The 22,190-nt window shown below is 41.0% G+C and overlaps 1 protein-coding gene across 3 annotated transcripts in view; it reads right to left on the bottom strand.

Moving 5' to 3' along the window:
* cnih3 (cornichon family AMPA receptor auxiliary protein 3) overlaps positions 1–22,190 on the bottom strand; it is a 126,468-nt gene that overhangs the window by 60,703 nt on the left and 43,575 nt on the right. For all 3 annotated transcript variants that reach the window (XM_047388924.1, XM_047388923.1, XM_047388925.1), the window contains exon 3: positions 10,606–10,653. In XM_047388924.1, the coding sequence (XP_047244880.1) occupies positions 10,606–10,653 (48 nt within the window). The remainder of the gene's footprint in view (positions 1–10,605; positions 10,654–22,190) is intronic.

Raw genomic sequence — 22,190 nt, 5'->3', positions numbered from 1 at the left:
TTGTGTACAGTCAATTACTTAGTTTTCTTGAAGAGCATAATATCCTCGAGGTTTTTCAATCTGGTTTTAAAACTTTCCACAGCACTGAATCAGCTCTTTTAAAAGTGTTTAATGATATTCTTTTAGCAACTGACGTGTCCAATAAACCTCTAAAAGATGGCAATCAGGAGGCAACCCAATAAAGATACACAAACCACGTTTCAGACCCTTTTACTTAGAGTCCTCCCCCAGATGATGTAGCCAAGTTACCCTACAGAGGTAGCGCATTTCAGGCACTTGTATCTAAGATTTCATTTTATTGGTCATTAGTGATATCTCAGGACCAATGGTGAGGGTCAGAACACTAACAGCTTTGGTTTTGGGCTAGGTTCTTATTTTACCATAATAAACAAGATTCCACATTCCTGCATCTTTCCATTTTCCACTACATCCCGCCATCACCCATGAACAAAACCTCCTCTGCATAAGGCAAAGACTGACCCCCGACTTTCAGGGAGCAGTCCACTATTTTGCCGTTGACAACCAAGGCCTGAGAAAATCATAGCTTGAAGACACCCACATAACCACAATATATGGAACCCTGAGATTTCTAAACCAGACATCCTCCTTCCACCTACTATATCTTGATTTCCTGTTCATAAATGTCGTAAGCAGGATTGGAGACAAGGAACAGCCTTGTCTCTGATCCTACCCCAACTGTAAACAAGCTTGACTTTGTGCCAAGAATGCAAACACAGTTCTTGATATATATGATGGCAAGATGCATATTTCACCAAATGTTTTCAATAACATTTATGATGTTTTGCAGTGCTCTCAGAGTATCCAAGCAAATTCCTCTCAGTTATAGGCTGTGTATTGTCCAAATACCTTGTAAAGAACCCATGAACTAAATCTCGTAGCCTACAGGCCTCAGTTAAATGTTAAATGCTCAAGCTTATACCAGCTAAATTAACAACAGCAGGTCATCTTTAACTGTATGCTGTGGAGAAATGGAACCAAGTGGAGATTGTTGGCATTTTTGCACAGCAAAACATTTCTGCAGCCATCAAGAAGTCAATGGGCCAACCTGAAATCTGTTGTATTCTTAGGTCAAATGTTAAACCATCATTCGAACTCTCAGCTAAAAAACATTGGATCAATTTCAGCTGTTCACACTTGGTTATTGTTGGAATTTTTAGAAATATAACATCCCCAATTAACATCCCAAAAACACTTGCCATACTTTTATATTTCTTTATTATTGGGAACAAAGTGTACCTGAGTCAAATTCCTTGTTTGTCTGTACAAACTTGGCTATAAAGCTGATTCTGATTCATACGTGTTAGAGGCAGGACAGTTTGGGCTTTTTCCTGTACATTCTGCAGTGCAATTTTAATTTTAATTTCCTGCTGAACAAAACAATGGTTTCTGTTTTCTCTACAGTGAAGATTTACCCCTCCCCCCATCTCTTGTTCATTTTCTCCATCTATCTCCATCCTCTGCTACCCCTGATTCTCTCCTCATTTCTCTCCCCCTCAACCCCCTCCCTTGTCCTATCTCTCACCTCCTCCCCAATCCGTCTCTGCCATGCAGGTTCTCTTTTCCTGGTAACAGCAAGTGGGATGAAGACAGCACTGTACTTTGCATATAAGCTTATTATTGAAACTTACACTGTTTCTGCATGAAGGATTCACTTTCTTTTTGCTAAAAGATTTTATAATTTACATTAAATTTCCTTTCTAATCTGAAATGCTGATGTTTTTGTGTTCATGTGAATTCTAAAAGAAAGAAAACCTTGAAATGTAATGTGCACATGTTTGTTTCTTATCATTTGTCACCTACTAGTGAAAAAACTTTACATAAAGTTAATTTTATTAGTACATTTAAAATGTTATAAGGCTTATAAAAAAAGTACTACTCAATACTTAACTGAAGTTATTGTAATCCTATTACCAAAACTAAGCAGAAATTGTTTTGGGGCCAATCTTCCAATTAAGCCTAACACCCATCAGCCTCCATAGCGGCAACAATACGCTGGTCATGTTGCAGCCATAAACGTCAAAGTATTTTATTGGAATGTTATACTATTCTAACACAAAGTGGTGCATCAACACACTTTTTACGGAGAAGGTATGGGGTTCATATGTAACTATCAGTGGCGATTGCTCTAAGACTGCAAGGGAAGCTCAGCTTCCCCTAAAATGTCAAAAAATAAGTGATCAAATATATACTGTTGTGTGTACATGTCATTGACTAAATATGTGCTACAACGCGCTCAACTTTTATTCAGAATCAGCTTCTTATCACTGGTAATGATGCGACTTTCCTCTCACTCATTCCCGCAGCTTCACAGTGCTTTAAACAGTGAGTTCAATAGCGAAGCAAAAATGCTGGGTTTTGTCCCGCCCATCGGACGCTCAGCGTCTCTGGGGGTCTATGGGGCAGTGGGCTGGCCTCGGCTGGCCCGGACGCTCATCTGCATGATGATTGGATGATCTGTCTGAGGCTGAATCCCTTTTTGATTGACAGTGAAATGAGCGAATCAGCGAATCAGTGATCTTGAAATTGAGCTTCCCCTCCTTGAAAGACCAGCATCCACCACTGGTAACTATTCCTTTTACTCTTTTACGCTTAAATAAAATTCAGTGCAGCCAACTATCTTTAAAAGTCACATCATTAATATATACTAGAGTCCACCTGTGTGTAATGTTGCAAAAGAGTATGGTATAACTGCACACCAACAAGACATGGCCATCCATGTAAAATGACAGGCTGGATAAACACAGAATTAATCAGCTGCCAAGAGGCCCAAAGTGGCACCGGAGGAGCTACAGAGATCCATCTCAGGTGGGAGAATCTGTTGCACTACTCAAAGCTGAACTCTGTGAAAGAGTGACAAGATTGTTAAATTGTTGAATGAAAGCAACAAGAATTCTCGTCTGCAGTTTGTCATATGTCACGGTGAGGACACAGTAAACATGTGGAAGGTGCTATGGTCAGATGAGACCAAAATTAATAGTTTTAGCCTAAATGTAAAATGCTGTGTAGCAGAAAATTAGAACCTTGAACACACCATCGCTATTGTGAAACAGTGTTGCCAGAATTCTGCTGCGGGGATGCTTTTCTACAGCAGGGCCAAGGAAACTGGTCAGAATTGATGGGAAGATGAAGATGAAGATAATTCCAGGACAATCCTGGAAGAAATCCTGTTAAAGGTCACAGAAGACTTAATATTGGGGTGGAGGTTCACCTTCCAGCAGGACAATGACCCTAAACACACAGCCAGGACTGCAACAAAATGGTTTAGATCAACTCATGTGTACGCGTTAAGATGACTTAGACCTAAATCTCTTTGAGATTTAGCAATACTTGAAAAGTTTAGATAAATAAACAAAAAAGCAGATGCACAATGGGGCTAATTGGCTACTGGCAACCTGTCCAGGTTGCTCCCAGCCTTTGGTTTAGCAACCTTTAACTAGATTAAGTGCAGATAACAAATTAGTGAGCATATTTCGGACTTGTTTGGATCAGACAGCATGCTTCACTAGTTGTGTATGTGCAGATACTGAAAAAAATGTAATGTATTATTTCTAAACAACATGATTTTATTGAAAACGTTGCATGCGGCTGCATCTGCTGTTTAACTTTAATGCTGCCCTAAAACATTTTATGCTGCATTAAACAACAAATAAATAACAGACATAGGCAGCCTGAATGCATACAACTTATATAATAGGCTTATATTTATTGCATTTATTGCACATGGGGCCATTACAAATCTCAGGATGGAACACCAAAATTAAAACCAATGACTGACTTCGAAAATGCTGTGATGTACTATTACTATATAAGTATAGACCATTTGTCTTTTGTTTTAACAAATGTATATTTCAGACTGACTAAAAGGACCATTTAAAGTTTCACAGTTTATATGTAGACGCCCATGACATGAAAAAAAAATCACCTGACAGGTGCAGAAATTATTTCTCTTTTTTAGAGCATCCAGGATAATCCTTGCATCTCCACTTTCCAGCACCATAAAAACTACAAAATAAACATAAATGGATGCTCATTCAGTGTTTAATAAACAAGGTTCTAAACACATAACTGAATGCAGTAACTGTAATGGTGATTTCTAAGATTAATTTCCCGTTTACCATGGTATGCACTGGTTAAATGCCTGTATGACCCCCAAGTCATTGATCAAGCCAGGTGATCCTTTACCGTTTTTTTAAGAAGCAGATTCAGATAGACAGGTATGGGTGTGTGTAGTTCTACAAAGCAGAATACACAAACAAAGCACCAATTATGATTCAGTGTCATCACAACATCTCAGTAGATTACACAGTATATTACGGTGACCTGCTGTTTTGTAAGCCCAACGAATAGACCCAAAAGCCTTTATTTTTAGCCTAAACTATATTCGGTAACAAATGTAAAATGTAGTTCTGTTTCATTCCTTCCTCACTACCTGTGGCAGTAAAGAAAGTAGATATGTCTCCTTAAGCTCCGTGCAGGTCAAAATGTTAAGTAAACAAGGTCACGTACATAACGTGTAGCCTACCTGGGCTTTGCCACAATTAATAGCATCTGTGGAGCTAAGTTCGGTCTCTTTTATCTTCTTGCTGTCGACTTGGGCTGTTTCGCAGGTTGATTGCTCCATAAGACTGTGTTTCAGCACTTAATGGTTTCTGCAGGTCTAAAAAAGGTAACCACACATTTTGGTGTGGTACAATGTCATCTGGCACTTTTGGCGTTCTTTTTCTCTGCTCTGTTTGTCCATTCTAGGAGATGCGAGAAGTGTCCTGCAGTGGATGGCTCATCCACTTCCAGTGTTGACACAACTTGCTGGCTAGCTGGGTGGCTGGTTGGAGAAGACTGAATAGCTGGTGAAGTGAGCTAAGTGGTTGGATGTTCTGACCGTGCTCTGTGACTGTCGCAGTTCTCGCTCAGATTACCTGGCTGGTGTAGTTATTAGTTTGGTTAGGGAAGCTGATTCACACTGTTCAGTTTTATTGAAGTTCTCCCTCAGTCTTCCTGGCTTTGGGCTGGACTGCTTTATTTTTTCTCTACTGATAATCGGAGATGTTGACGTGAACTTCACGTGGGGCTTCTCTCCAAGTAGAGGATGGCCATGAGCTGTGTCCTAAGTGCCTGGGCGTGGGTCATCTCAAAGAGGCTCTGACCAACTCATGCATAAATTGCATCATCCTGCATTGCCAAGATGCATGGGTGTTAACAACCATGTCCCACAGTTGCAGGTTCTAGTTCCGCCACTGCAGTACCCCCATCAGGGGTGAAAGTGACCTCGATCATAGCTCCTGCACAAGCTCAGGTCTGGTTGCAGGAAGTTCAGACGCTTCTGAAAGGGCCATAGTCATCGTGCCTCAACATTTGCAGGCCGATGGGTTTCAGCCTGCGATACATCACTGTCGTTTTGCAGGCGTTGAAGTCCCCAGCAGACGGAGTCCCCAAAAGGAGCACCAGGAAGCCCAGGTGCTCTGCACCACCGCTCGTACCATAGGCCGAAAAAACTGTCAGAGACCTGTCCCTGACCCAAAGGCGCAGGGATGCGACCCTCTCATCCACTGTGGTAAACCCCAACATGAGGCGGCTGAGCAGGGGAGCGACAACAATGACAATCCTACACGTCCTCCTTCTTCTGTCTAATGCTATTACCAGGAACATAAAATACTTTTACATTAACTTCAATATTAAAATAAAAAAATGAAAGTCCCTTCTTACAAAACACTATGAAAAATGGAATGAAAATAGGGGGTTAAAATAGACATAAATTTAAGTACTTTGTTGGGTAAAAGCAATCCTACTACTCTGAATAACTACACGATGCATAGTCAGATGCATTAGTAAGTCATTTAGGATATATTTTTTAAACATTGAATATAATACTTATATTGGATATACTAGTTGGAAAATTGCTATATTTTGTTTTAAAAATATTTGACTGAGAACAGGTCTTTGTGGCATCCCATTAGTGATTAATGACGGCTATACCACACTGTGGCACTATCAGCACCACCAGAACAAAATTGTACTGCATGCTAATGTAATATCAAACCAGTTGAGCAAACATCTTTGCATTGTTAGAGATAGTTTGAAACGAAGGATTTTATAGCGATGCACATCATCATGCTCATACACCCAATTATGAAGCTACTCCAAAGCTCATTATTTTTTTGTGACAATTTAGAGACACTGTTCAGCAAATACATGCGAGAATTATTTTCGAAGACACTGGCTGGATAGTCACCTAATGATCACCCAAACCAGTCAAAGTTGAGTATTGCAGACAGCAGAGTGGTGATTTAACACATTACCACTGGCATCAAACGCCAACTCTGTGCTATACATGGCACAGATGGTGAGGACAGGAAGGAGGGAATATGGGGTATAAAGATGGGAAAAAGAGGGGTGGGATTGATCCAAAAATAAAGGAAGGAAGAAGGAGTTAATGAGTAGATTGAATTTCGCTTAGTTGCTGTGACAACCCACTAGCTCATTGCTTCACGCCACAGGACTGTGCAGCTAATGAACACAGGCACACAGAAGAAAGTATATAAAGACAGAAGTATATCCCCTCAAGCTATTATTACTGGCATGCATTGTACAGCCCTCCAAAAGCCATTTCAACATAGTCCGCTGAGAACACACATGGCAAGTCCATATGTCTCTGTGTCCATGTCTCTGCTGAAAAGTATGAAACAGGTATGCCAACATAAAGAGGCGCAGCCAAAGCTTTTAACTAAATCAATCAGGACCTCTGTGGTGTGACAGTGCCAGCTGGACTGATATGAATGATTTAACATAGGTGAAGTGTAGATCCAGAAAAAAACACCTCCAAAATTCAGCAGTTCTTCAAAGACAGCTCAAACACCTGCACTGGCAGGCTCAGTGAGCAGCACTGTACAAAATACAGCTGTGGCCTGGGGGGTTAAACAGAACATAGTGACTCTATGAAGATGACCACATGTAAGGAGCTAAGAGTTGTTTTTTTTTAACATCGCATGCCCTGTTGCTGCTTTTGTAGTCCTACAAGTCTTTAGTGAGTAAATGATACTTCTTCTATCTCACGATAAACAATTTAAACACTGTGAGCATTCATATACTGTCAGTCGATACAAGCCTGATTTAAAGGGGACACATGCTAAATCCGCCTTTTTAGCCCTTAAATACATTTTTGTGTGTAGTTAGAGTCTGTAGGAGTGCAGAATTAATTTAGTCTCTCCAGGGGCTGCAATGTTATCTTTATTTTCTGTTTGGGTAATTATTTAAATCCTTTCAGTTTTTAACTATTATGTAACAATTTTGGCTGCGGAACTGCTAAACAAGCTCAGACTTCCGGCTGACCAATTCGCGTATCCGCCATTTCTATTTCTCGCAGCAATTTTGTAGTCCAACCTCAAGTATGCCAAAGTTACAAGTGGATAAGTGTAAATGTTTGGTTATGTTTGGTGTATTAACCCAAACAATTCATTACACAATCCCCTAGCATCAGGACCTCTTCGAAGTGCCTGGTTGAATTTTATTTTCATGGAAATGCACCCACATGTGCCCACAAATTCCTATTTCCCCACTTCAAAGACGACTTCTTCAGCAACCTCCTCCATTATCAAGAAGGATTTACCGAAAGACATCTGATTAAGGGGTCAGTTCCTTCTGTCTGTGGAAACGACCGACACAGCAAAGCGGTAAGCTGCAAATAATGCTAAAAAGACAACAAACTTTATTTTAGACATGAATTTATTGTGTGTTGATATGACATCTTTGCCATTGTTTTGATAACAGTAGCATTGTACCTTCTGCTTATGTTAGTGCTGTGTGCTGCTTTTAGCTCCTTGAGGACATAACCGGTCTTGCGCCTTTTCAATAGTATAATTGCATTAACAGTTTTGCATTGTTTTTGACTTTTTTGTCTTGTTTTTGCGGCACTATTTAATTGTATCTCTGCTATCAAACTACAAAAGTGGCCAAACGGGATGTCGTGGAACGATCTATGACCTACAGGGGGATGGGGTGTGAAGTGCCTCAATAGCATTTAAAGAGACTGCACCAAAACAAGTTTCTCTCAGATACATCTCAGAACAGGGGTAAAAAAAGGAGCCTGTGGAGCTACAATTACAAGGAATTCAGACCCAAACATTGTGGTTCCACTTTATATAGACCACAACTCAATGATTTAAGTGTGAAAAAGAAGGATTTAAAAGCATGATATGTCCCCTTTAAAGTTTATTCTCAGGCATGTATTGCTGGTTCTGTTAGACTACTTTATGATTAGACTTTGATGAACATTTAATTCACAATGAAGTCATGCTAATTGTTGTACCATGTGCCTAGGCTAACAACAGTTAGCATGCTAATAATGTAAGCTTCTGCAGTTTCCACACTTAAACACAGCAACATGTTCACTCACACAGGCCGTGCTGTGCAGTACTGTATGTATGACTGATTCGACAAGATATAAAGAGCAAATTAATAAGTCTACCACTATGTTTTTATAGTCATATTGGATTTTGAGGTCAGAGTTAGAAAGAACCTCTGAGTTTTTTCAAGTACAAAATTCCAGTTTAATGAATGATCAAGTTAAGGTTTCTGACTTGAAACTTTAAAATCCTAATTACTGAATTGAAAACTGAATGCACCAAATATCCATCTCCTCACAATCAAGCTCGATGGTAATTATAAAATTGTTAAAACAAATGACATAATACACAAATGAGTACAACTCAAAGTTGCGACTGTCATATTTGACCATATGTGATGCCTGCCTGAATGGGAGACTGCAACATAGCTGAATACACCTGCAAAATTTGATGCAATCTGCTGATTTTCTTGACGTGTCTTACTAACTAACCTATCAGATTCATTCGTAGCATTTAAATTTTAGCAGGATGAAATCTGACTCTTTGGGTGGAATATGACCTTGACTGTGACTTAAATGAACGTGACTGGATTTGAGCAGGAACCTTTTGTGTTTATGCATGAATAAAGTGAATTCAAATGAATTGAACAAGAAAAAAACCTCAAGGCTAAGTCTTATAATATCATTGGCAGCCTCTAATGGGTTTCTACCAGGATTGCCCCGTGTTTAGCTCCATCCGTCCTCGCAACAACTCTGACCTGCTTTGTTGTTCCTGTAGAATGAAAGCATCCCCACTGCATGATGCTGCCACCGCAATGTTTCAGAGTGCAGAATGCATATTTAGAGAGATGGGGCAGCGTTACTTGTATCCCATTCAAAGCAGCTTGCATTTGATCCACAAAGTTCAGGTTTAGTTTCATCTCACCACAGTGCTTTCTCCCACAACTTTGCAAAGTGCCAAATTTGAGTACACAACTAGTTGCAGTCCTTTCAACAGATTCTCCAACCTGATCCATGCTTCACTGCTGCTCCTTCTGAATTGTCATGAGGGCAGTCTACGGGTGAGAGGCAGGGTACACCCTGGACAGATCGCTAATCCATCACAGGGCAACACTGAGACATACAGGACACAAAATCACGCACACACCCATTCACACCTCAGGTCAATTTAGAGGAACCAATTTACCTAACAGTCATGTTTTTGGACTGTGGGAGGAATACGGAGTACCCAGTGAGAACCCATGCATGCACGGGGAGAACATACAAAATCCATGCAGAAAGACCCCCGGCCGAGAGTCGAACCCAGGACCTGCAAGGCAACAATGCTACCAACAGTTGGTACAACATTTTGACTGTAACTTGAAAAAATGTTAAATTAACATTATATATAGCAACATATAATGCAGTCTATATAGACTGTTAAAACCGAAACTTTCTATTGCCTCTGGATTAAATGGTATCTTGGGTGATGTGTGAATTTGTCTTGCAAAAATTATGGTCCTCTCTGATTCCTAATTTGTTTCCCCACCAAGCAAACTGCAATGGCCTTAATAAAGGAATTCTAATCTTGTTTGTATTTTCCTTTACATTTTACTGTGGGCAGCACATCCACTGTCACCTAAAATGATCTCAGAAGGTCACAGCTGCAAGGACAGTGTGTCTGGATGCATATGCATGTGTCTGTGTGTGTATTTGTAGCTGCAGAAAACACTGTAGAGGGAACGCTCTCCCCAGGGCCCAGTGAATAGCTTGAGGGCTCCAGTTGACAACACTGATAACCAACATCAGCTGCTCAGCCAATAAACCCAAAGCATTAAACAGGCACATAAACACACACACAGATGCACAGATTCAGACACGGAGTGCGAATTTCAGAGAGGTGAGGGAGAAACAGATGTCATGCTGAAGCTGGGAGGATCCTCATGCCGAGTCCTCAAGGCAAACACACAGAAACAAACAAAAGAGCTCTACAGAGAACAGAAACTTAGTCTCTGTCTCCCCTTTGATGTCAGGCCAACATGTGGTAGAATGACAAAGGAGGAATCTCTGTGCAAGTCAAGGTTGCGTTCAGGAAAATCAGCAAACTAAACAAAAGCAAAGTGCTACAAGAGGACACTAATGTATGCTATTTGGAAAACATGGCTGAGACATATAGGAAGCCATTTAGTATTAAACATTTTAGTTTATCATTAAACCTCCGTGTTTTTTTAAGCCTTCTACTGAAATCAACATGCTTTACTGCTTACCTTCCTCAGCAGGTTGCAGATCCTTTCAATGTTTCGCAGTCTCTCCCTCTGTAAAAACAACAGAGATGGTCATGTTCTCCTTCCTTCACTGAATATGTTATTGTGCTGCAAAAACAACAGCATCTCATATAGGTAAAAGCTTTATAAGATGGATATCTAGTAAGCAAGTGAAGCGTTCTGCAGGGCTGGGTGTCATTTATTAGGTAAAAATTACAGGTTAAACAAAGAAACAATAGAAAATCCACTTTCTTTCCTAATGAGGGTCTGATCTCTGTTAGGACACTAAACCCACATAAATACAACCATTGTATGTCACATTGTGTTATTATTTATTAAAATAAGCCAACATGCAGAGGCAGCATGCAGAAAAACTAAGTACACCTTTAAATTTAAAACATGAGTTGTCTCAAACTTTATGTTGAAAGGTCCAAATTGTATTTCTGAATAAGTTTACAGGTCTGGAACAACTAGGGATGAGCGAATCCCATTAATGAAATTAGCTGACAACTCAGAAACAAAATAAACTTGTTATCAACAACTGTTTAGCTGTGGCTCTAATTTAAAACAGTAAAACAAGCACTTAAACTTTATAAGGTGTTAACTTGACCAACTTTATTACATTTTATACTTGAACAAATAAAAGTCCCTTACTGTACACACAAAAATAAATAGAACACATAACCTGAACGTAAAGTGCAGCAAAACTCAGTAACATCAAAACAGATTAGGTTTTTTTTTTTAAGCCATTTCTCTCAGTACTGCAGGACTTAACCTTGGAGTGAACTTTTTGGGATCCTAAATCTTTTGAAGACTGGAAGCTGTCTCAAATGTTTCCTATTGCACAGTAATTTTCTCTTAGAATGATGAATATAGTTTGTAAATGGCCTCCTAACCTTTTACAGCTAGATGGGCACAGCATTTATTTCTCTACGGCCACTGGTAACTTCCTTCCAAATTTTAAAAACTTTTATAGACAGGGTTATGTTTTTCTCATCAAAATTATTCATCAGACAATTTTCTGAGTTCTAAATTTGTGAATAACTATTCATATAATGATACAAAAATTGAACTCAACGAATTTGAGATATTTCCACTGGACTGAAGCTTTAAAAATGGAACATTCATAGGCAAGGCAAGATTATTTATAAAGCACATTTCAGTAGCAAGACAATTCAAAGTGCTTCACATGTAGGAAAACAATAAAAGGCAAAGTACATTACAGTGACATAAAGGTAAATAAAAAATAAAGAGAAAAGAATGATGGATAAAAAATGAAAGAAAAGTTACACTGAAAACTTAACTAATGTTAGCACAGTCAAAGGCCACTCCAAACAAGGTTTTTATTTTGATTTGAAGCAACTTAGGGTTTCAGCACTTTTACAGTTTTCTGGGAGTTTATTCCAGATTAGTGGAGCATAAGAACTAAAAGCTGCTTCTCCATGTTTGGTTCTGGTTCTGGGTGTGCAGAGTAGATTTGAGCCAGAAGACCTGAGAGGTCTGGGTGGTTGATACACTGACAACAAGTCTGTAATGTATTTTGGTGCTAAGCCATTCAGTGATTTATAGACTAACAGAAGTATCTTAAAGTCTATTCTCTGAGCTACAGGGAGCCAGTGTAGGGACTTTAGAACCGGGCTGATGTGCTCCACTTTCTTAGTTCTAGTGAGGATGGTTTCGGGTTTCTTCTTATGTTTTTCACAGTTACGGTTTTGACTCGTTCTTTTGTTATTATTCTTCTTAGATTTTGAATCATGCTTCTGTTATTTTCCTGGTCATGCTTTTGTTTTGTCGTCTTGTTCATGTTTTGTCAAGTTTGGTTTTCGGATCTGGTTATGCTTTTGCTTCATGTTTTTCTAGTCTGTGTTCAAGAGTCTCTGTTTTGCTCCAGTCACGTTTTGTTCTGTTAATTAAGTTTATTCAGTTCACCTGCGTCAAGTTAATCTGTCTCCTTACTCCACCTGGTTTTCACGCCATATATTCACACCGGTTCTGTTAGTCTTCGCGGAAACATCTTTCACTCTCATGCTCATGTCTTGTTCTCATGCTCATGTCTTGTTTTCATGCTCAAGTCTTGTTTTTTGATCATGCCATGCCTGTCTTGCCTGCCCGTTTGTTTTGTTCCTGCGTCCTGTAGTGAGTGAGTTTTCGTTATTAAATCTTTTTCACCTACCATCACGCTGCCTGCTCGTCTGCATTCTGAGGTCCAATTCCAAATAAAGAGTGACAGAACCGTGACAGTATGTTTCCGCCAAACATGCACCTCGCGGACAGTAAGCAGGAGAGCGCCAGGGATCCCTGGGTTAAGCAGCAGATGAAGGAGGCGATGAGACTTCTGCCGACTGATGTGGAGGTTCTGCCGTCTCCTCTGCTGCTGGAACAGATGGAGCGTGAGGCGGCCCAGCGCCAGAGAGTTCAGGAGGGCTTTTCTGTCCCTCCGCCTCAGCTCCAACGTTCCCCACCTGCTTCCGTACCGGCAACAAAGCCGTCATCTTCCTCCCGCCGCAAGAATCACCGTCATGCAGGGATTCCCAGCCGGTCGCCTGGCGAGGAGGTGGTTTCCCTGCCAGCTGACGTGAGGGCTGCAGCAAGTAACCCGCATCTTCGTCTGCCACAGCACTGTCTCCCAGGCTCGCTGCACCTCCGCCCATGCTGTCTGCGCTCGCTCCAGCCCGGTGTTCTGGGGCAACACCTGCCGAGCTGGAGCAGCGCTTGAGGTTCACTGCTAGCCAAATCAAGATCGTCAGGACGACAGGTCTCCTGTATTCCTCTCCTGAGCTGATGGAGAGGATAAGGCAGATTGAGATGGAGTATGAAGCGGCAGTAAGGCTGTTTTACTGCCATCCTCCATCATCCATGTCAAGTCTCCAGGAAGCTGCTACAGAGCAGCCCACGTCAGGTCTCCAGGAAGCTGCTGCAGAGCAGCGCACGTCAAGTCTCCAGGAAGCTGATGCTGATGCAGAGCAGCCCACGCCAGGACTCCAGGGAGTTGCTGCTGCTGCAGAGCAGCCCACGTCAGGTCCACAGCCTGACACACCACAGCCTCAGCCTGACTCCAGGCCAGACACACCACAGCCTCAGCCTGACTCCAGGCCAGACACACCACAGCCTCAGCCTGACTCCAGGCCAGACACACCACAGCCTCAGCCTGACACACCACAGCCTCAGCCTGACTCCAGGCCAGACACACCACAGCCTCAGCCTGACTCCAGGCCAGACACACCACAGCCTCAGCCTGACCCCAGGTCAGCCACAACCCCCTCCACACGGCGCAGAAGACGTCGTAAGAGGGACGCCCCGGCTCAAGTCATCGGGTGCCCCGGCGACACGTCTGCTCACGCCACTCAGGGTCCAGCCGACGCCTCAGCTCCTGCTCACGTCACTGAGGGTCCGGCCGACGTCAGGTCCACAGCCTGACACACCACAGCCTCAGCCTGACTCCAAGCCAGACACACCACAGCCTCAGCCTGACACACCACAGCCTCAGCCTGACACACCACAGCCTCAGCCTGACTCCAGGCCAGACACACCACAGCCTCAGCCTGACTCCAGGCCAGACACACCACAGCCTCAGCCTGACCCTAAGTCAGCCACAACCCCCTCCACACGGCGCAGAAGACGTCGTAAGAGGGACGCCCCGGCTCAAGTCATCGGGGGCCCCGGCGACGCCTCTGCTCACGCCACTCAGGGTCCAGCCAATGCCTCAGCTCCTGCTCACGTCACGGAGTGTCCGGCCGACGCCTCAGCTCATGCTCACGTCACGGAGGGTCCGGCCGACGCCTCAGCTCCTGCTCACGTCACGGAGGGTCCGGCCGATGCCTCAGATACTGCTCACGTCACGGAGGGTCCGGCCGACGCCTCAGCTCCTGCTCACGTCACGGAGGGTCCGGTCGACGCCTCAGCTCCTGCTCACGTCACGGAGGGTCCGGTCGACGCCTCAGCTCCTGCTCACGTCACGGAGGGTCCGGTCGACGCCTCAGCTCCTGCTCATGTCACGGAGGGTCTGGTTGGGATGACCTCCTGGTCGCCCGCCTGAACTCTGTTTTTGGCCCTCCTACCAAGGCCCCCACCACCCGCCCTGGTCGAGTTGTATTCTTTTTGTTTGGACTGTTGTGGGCATCTGGTATCCGCCCTTAAGGGCATCTGTCATGATGTAGGGTTGTTAGGTTTTTGGTTTCGGGTTTCTTCTTATGTTTTTCACAGTTACGGTTTTGACTCGTTCTTTTGTTATTATTCTTCTTAGATTTTGAATCATGCTTCTGTTATTTTCCTGGTCATGCTTTTGTTTTGTCGTCTTGTTCATGTTTTGTCAAGTTTGGTTTTCGGATCTGGTTATGCTTTTGCTTCATGTTTTTCTAGTTTGTGTTCAAGAGTCTCTGTTTTGCTCCAGTCACGTTTTGTTCTGTTAATTAAGTTTATTCAGTTCACCTGCGTCAAGTTAATCTGTCTCCTTACTCCACCTGGTTTTCACGCCATATATTCACACCGGTTCTGTTAGTCTTCGCGGAAACATCTTTCACTCTCATGCTCATGTCTTGTTCTCATGCTCATGTCTTGTTTTCATGCTCAAGTCTTGTTTTTTGATCATGCCATGCCTGTCTTGCCTGCCCGTTTGTTTTGTTCCTGCCTCCTGTAGTGAGTGAGTTTTTGTTATTAAATCTTTTTCACCTACCATCACGCTGCCTGCTCGTCTGCATTCTGAGGTCCAATTCCAAGTAAACCGTGACAAGTTGGTGGACAATTTCGCCATTTAACATGTTGAGTCAAACCAAAATTTCTAAGAGTGTCACATAGATCTATTGCACTTCTGTCTTCAGGATTGTCAATGTGAATGTTGAAGTCTCCCACAGCAATTAAACAGTCATAATAAACACATATCACAGATAAAAGCTCATTAAAATCACTGAAAAGTTTGTTTTGCACTTAGGAGGCCTGCAAATATTCAAGAATATGGTTCGGACCTGGCTCTTTACCTGGAGAGCCAAATATTCCAAAGAGTCAAATTTCCCCAGAAATATGTTTTTACACTTTAGTGAATCTTTAAACAAAGAGACCACCCCTCCACCTTTTCTTTGCTGTGTGCTCTCACAAAGAAAATTGTAGTTCGTAGATGTGAGACATCTGGCTCCCGGCTTGTTCAAACAGAAACCATCTTGTTTGAAGAGTTGTCCTTTTTCCCAAAAATATTGAAGTTGTCAATGAAGTTCACAGATGTAGTAGCACATGCTTTTTTCAACCGTTTATTAATCATCAGAAGTCTAAAAAAAAACTCATCTCCACAGAAAATCGGTGCAAGGGGTCCGCTGAGAAGCACCTTGATATCGAGACCTCCAACAATATTTAGCAGACGAGTGAAATCCTCTTTCAATACTTCTGATTTTTTTCTTAGCCACATCCATGGTTCCACAGTGTATAATAAGGTTTTCTAGAGACGGGCGCTTTTCTGTGATTGCAAGAATATTCTCTGAGATATAGGACACCACATTACTGGTATCAGTCATAACTTCTGTGTTTTTCTTGTTGCAGACGTTTTTAATCCCATCTACAGCTGTGTTGCCCACTATTGGGGTTCTTGGTCTGGTGGGGCACTTTTTCTTTGGCAGCTTAGGAGAAGACTGTTTAGAGTTAAGGTTGTTCTCAAACCTTTTATTGTTCTCAGAAGATGGATAATTTTCCTGGTTTTCATTCTGTAGTGGGGCAAATCTGTTTTGGAGGGGAATTCCATTATTTCCAGCTGACTCAGTCCTATTAGTTGTTGTGACAGCGGCTCACTGTCGAAGTCTCCTTTTCCCAGGGGAAATGGGGACGTTTCTCTGTAATTCTGGCCATTCTAATTTATTTAACTGCCGGGATCTTCCAGTGAGTCGTCCACCTTGATTTTTTTGGGCATGCACCTAAAACATACCGGGTTCGCCGGTAGGTTTATTCTCAGTGTTCTGATTGCCGGCTGAGTCGTTGAGCTGGCTGTCACTGTTTGGGATCACAGGCAGAGTTGAATCATCGCCGTACCCCATATTTACCTCCACATTCACTTCTAGTCGATGGATTTTCATCTCCAAAACAGCCAATTTCTGTAAACGTTTGTCGAAATCCTCTGTGGTGAAGGGAGGCATTTTGTGCTAATTAGCTGGCGTCAACTTGTCCTTCTTTCGGGTTCAATTATAAAAACATCAAATCCTTTAGAAAATAAAATAAAAATAATAATAATCCCTGGGAGTCGCTGGTAAGAAGTATTTTTAGTCCAATATTTCCGTAATTTTGGCTAAGAGATAAAAAGTTAGGAGTAAAAGAATGCAAGCAAGCAGGGAGCTTAGGAGAAAAGCGTCTGAGCAGGCAGAGAGGGCGAAGCGGAAAAAATACACCACACAATGTAAGAAAGAAAGAAAGAAAGAAAGAAAGAAAGAAAGAAAGAAAGAAAGAAAGAAAGAAAGAAAGATGGATGGATGGATGGAGTCAACACTTCAATGGTTTTTACTTAAGCAACAAAATAAAAAGCCCAGTTTAGAACAATCTGCTTTTGGAAAATATAATTTTTATCATTTAAAAAAGGGGATAAGGAATAATGTGTGGAAATAATTATTTTTCTAAACTTATCCAGACCTAGGAATGCTTCAAATAACTTCCATACTTATGTAGTGCTCACGTTTGCTGATGATGTTTTTTTAGCATCATGCTAAACGTTACATTTAAAAGTCTGAGCATAAAAAATATCTTGTTTTTTGTCAGCCAGCAACTGCAGCTGCTGCTCTGTATAGCAGTTACCCCATCTGAATACGTGAGTGTTCTCTTCTTGTGTACTGAGCTGTAAAATGCTTAAATCAGCAATTTCCACAGTGCCGTCGTGAACAGGCACTTTTCCACAAGAGCTTTTAACACACTAAAATATTAACTAATTTCTATAGATGATGTAACTTGAATTTTGAGTGGCTGTGCCATGAGTTTTTCACAAATCATATATAAATTTGAGCATCAGTCTTTTAAAGCTTGTAGATAGGGAAACATGAAGAAATGTAGGGGATAGGGGAAACATGAAGAAATGTAAGACCATGCAGAACATCAAAGACACCGTGTCTAAAGCTTAACTGCATCGGAACAACACAAGAAAATAGGATTAAAATGCAGAAAATTAAACTGCTCAAATAATTGGGCCGAGAGCACTGTATGAATATAGCATTTATGAGTTTTGCTTTTCTGAATATTTCTTTGCCATTTCTTTTAATAAGCTTCCCGCCAGAGGCTATATTAATATCTATATGCAAATATATGATGGTAATTTTGGGACAAAACTATTTGGGCATTGAAAATGTGAATTTGAAGTCACAGACAGAAATGCTATGGGAGTTTTGTAATTGTAGATTTTTTTTCACAAATACAAAACAGCAGTTAAACCTCTTCAGTTTCATAAGTACAAGTGCACAAATTGTGTTCTTTGAGTTACACATCAAAAACCTCTATATTCACAGTTTTGCTTCAATTGTTCCGACACAAATGGTGCAAAAGAAATTCACACACCAGCATTAACATGTTCTCAAAAACATTTTTTTAATCAGATTTTTTCCTTGAACACAAAAATAAATCAGTGAATACAATGAATCAGCTGCTTTGAGTCACAAATGCTGCTTTACAAGTTACACCTTTGTTTTGGTGCGCTTTCACTTTTGTCCCAATTGTAACGCTGATGGTGGAGCAAAACAATCTGTGGGTAATTCATATTACACCAGAGGGTGCCGCCTCTTCCAGACTCAGTAGATATGCACCAACCGGAAACACAAACTCTGCCATGTTGAAGACTAAGGAGACCCAGGGGCTGCAACCTTCGCAGGCCACATTTGTAGGTCGATGACATGACAATTGTTCAGACAGAAGTGGCAATGGCGGAGGAGACAGAAAAGCTGGTAATAAAGTTGTATATATTAGGCTTGTATAACAAAATTAACTTTTACAGGGGTTTTAGGCAAGAGTGTAGCTGTGTAAATCTGAAGTATATGCTTGTCTTATCAAGATAGCACTTGATTGCAAAAGTGCTCTGATGTGTTCGAACATGTCCTCGCCCGCGGTGCCAAAAACCTGCTTGTCTGGCAGCTGACCGGGTGGTCGAGGCACGCCAAACCCAGAGAGAATGGCTGACTCCCGGGACATCATTTTCAAACTGCCGCTGGGTTTTCCCAATGGGTGGAAATTAAACACAGATATAATTCAATCAGATGATATGCAATGTTAATTTGGTGTTTATTTATTATTATTTGCTACGAAAAATATGTTTAAACTTTGGTCAGGAGGTTCATATGTTAGAGGTTGTTAAAAAAGAAATCTAGCAAAAGGTATTTTTCATCAATGTATTTTATATAGTCTTACATAGTCTATGAACAAAAAATTATTTTGAAAATGTTAAGGCAAAAGGCAAAAGTGAAAGCGCACCAAAAAGAAGGTGTAACGTATAAAGTAGCATTTGTGACTCAAAGCAGCAGATTCAGGCAGATTTATTTACTGATTTGTGTTTGTGTTAAAGTAATAAGACTGATGAAAAACTGAGAACATGTTAATACAGGTATGTGCATTTATTTTGCACCATTTGTTTCAGAACAATTGGAGCAAAACTGTGAATATAAGAAGTTTTTGACTCAGAGAATACAATTACAATTACAAAACTCCTATACCATTTCTCTCTGTGACTTGAAATTCACAGTTACAATGCACAAATAGTTTTGCCCAAAATTACCTTCAATACAAACCTGCTTACAGAAACATTAGCACAATGAGTGGCTGCAAGCTGAGCCTCATGCTGATTTCTGACCATACCATTGCCTTATTGGCTTATTGCCTTTGTGTTTTTCCACTGGTTACCTGCATTGAGTTTATGACCCCTTTGTCTGGACCAGTTCACTTTTTAGCTGCTAGTGGCTAAAGAGCCAGGCTGCTTTGTGCTGTACAGTGTCTGAGTTGTCCTGGTTCCACTGTCAGCTGATGGCCGCTGGTCTGAACGCATCATATATGTGGAGAAAGACTTACAGGTGCTCATTGCTGTTCCATATTCGAAGTCAACCCAAAGCTTTGATTTATTCCAACTCAGTCCACAAACTGCTGGTTTGTTCTCCATCTATACTCGAATGGCCTATACACGAATTCTCAAAAAATTTCTATCATTAATTTACTCTTTTTGTTAGGATAGTGCATGCTTTAATTAGGTGAAAGTTGTTTGATCTGAATAGTTGATTGGAAGAGGGAACTATTTGTTTAATAAATGTTCACATTGATAAAGAGACATTTCATTTTGTGTAAGAGTAATTAAAGGTTAGTGTTTATTCCATCCCATTTGGTAAGACGGTTGATAACACATTGACATTTAGCGTGGTTTTGGTCAATTTTTATCAGTGATTAATGACTTATTAATTACCTAATTGTAATTATTAAGTGCTGTTAGCCCAATAATCGGCTATGAATTAACTGAAACTAAACTAAGAAGAGTTAAATGAGGGTAAAGAAAGAATTGTAAAGAGGAACAAGGTTAATGAGTAGGGTAGAAAGTGGTTGTAAAAGGGATTAGTAGGATGGTAAGGGAGGTAACAATCTCAAAAGCTCACTGTTGGAAAATGGCAGCAAAAAGTGGCATCTCGGGGCCACCAAGTCTCCATAACAACCATTTATTTAAGAACTTTTAACAAGTCTTTATCAGCTGTGCCAATAATTGTGGAGGGCGCTGTATGCACAGGCTCAAATGTCAAGTTAAGCCAGGCCTCATGACACCTGGCAAGACAGCACCAAGCACATTACAACAACAGGGCAATACACAGAGCACAACATAAAATTAGAAGTCTAAAATAAATAATTAAATAAAGCACAGTGAAATCCGTATTTGACTATCCAGATAGATATCAACCAACGTGCTGCATATCAATAAAGACCCTAGGAGGGAGCTGGCTTGTTAAAAACAATAGATAATGAGGAGTAATGAGATTTGAGGGTCCTCGCTAAGTATATGGACTATGTAATGGATCTAAAAATGACACTGTTTAACCTTTTATATGAAGTACGAGGGGCTGATAAGGACTTTAGTTTACTCAGGTGAGCATTTGGTTGTCTTCAGTCCAACTTTAACTAGGTTGTAAATGTCATCAGTAGTTGTAAGCAAATGATTTTGATATAGCTTTTTCTGGACCATTATCATTGATTTATCATAAGCTAATGAGGCATCTCATCTTTGGACATGTTACATATTATTGGTTGTCATTGGTATTCTCTTTTCCCAATAAAGCGTGATGTCATATCCTATTTCAAATCAGAGAACATGGTGGTACCCCCACTCTTAACAGATTAGCAGGGGTTGAAAAACGCATATACTCCCAATAATATTTGGTTAAATGTCCCTAGGTAAGTTGCACCTTGACCTAATGTTTTTATAGCCATCTTAAAATTCAGCTTAAATTGAGACTGGATTAAGAGTTCACTTAAAATCGTTTGTTTTCTAAAATAGGGTAGGGTATTATTACCCCACTGCATTACTGTCCTATTTACCAGGGTACAAACATATGACCAAGGTAGAACAGAAAACATTATAATTTAGTCATTTCAGTTTATAACAGACTGCAGCACATACTATCTACTAGCTTTCACTGCAATAGATTTTCAATCATCAATGTTTGTTTACAGCTGACTGTGGGGAAAGAGGAAGTAAACCCTTCATTCATATTTCATTTATTATTCTGAGGCCCAAATAAAAAAAAGAAGCACAACCTCCATGAACTGTTAACAGATTTTTAAGAAACTAGGAGCTGCTGTGTGTGTCTATGGTTTTATGAACCTTTAGGACACGTCTTCCGGGCTTTATTTAATAAATATGTGTCAATGTTACATACTTCCTCTGACTATGAAGTGAATATCTGAGTTACAATCATTCATTGCCCAAGTTTGTGTGCAAAAACAAGGAATTTGACTTCAGTTTCATGCGTTCACAGCCCACAGATATTATGTATAAATATTTAAACTTTAGAAGAGATGAAAAAAAAGAACAAATAAGCACACATACGTATGTGTATGCACACACAATTTTCTAAAAGGTAGGTTATAACGGTGCAAACGTGTGGACCTTTTTTTCACAGTAGCGTAGCTGACTCCTCAGGCTGTAAGGGTTTCCCTGTGTTCATCAAAGACACAGCCTGGGGGAAGAAACTGTCTCTGTGGCGGCCGGTTTTTGCAAACTGCTGAAGGTAAAAGTCTAAACAGTTTGTGTTCAGGATATGCGGGGTCTGAAGAGTTGTTAGTTGTCCTTTTCCTGATCCTAGACCTGTTCAAGTTCTGGATATTCTCTTTGTTGGGTCTGTTTGGCCAATGTTGACAATAAGCCTATCAGTTTTGCGAGAATATCAACCCAGGTACCCAGGAAGGTCAGCCCTGATGATCCTCTCTAAAGATGAGACACAGTAATGGGTCGCCCAGTGTGCAGCAGTCTGATTTGGAAATAAAGGAAGACAGGAACGATAAAGAAATCATTCACACCAGGAAAGTCCTTTGGTCTGCTTGTTTGAACCGGACCAAAAACGAACTTTATTTTTTTCATTTGGTGCGGTTTGTTTTCACATTGTACTTTTTGC

Source organism: Girardinichthys multiradiatus, chromosome 15 (assembly GCF_021462225.1).
Source record: "Girardinichthys multiradiatus isolate DD_20200921_A chromosome 15, DD_fGirMul_XY1, whole genome shotgun sequence".
NCBI lineage: Eukaryota > Metazoa > Chordata > Actinopteri > Cyprinodontiformes > Goodeidae > Girardinichthys > Girardinichthys multiradiatus.
This window is presented reverse-complemented; position numbering and strand designations above follow the sequence as displayed.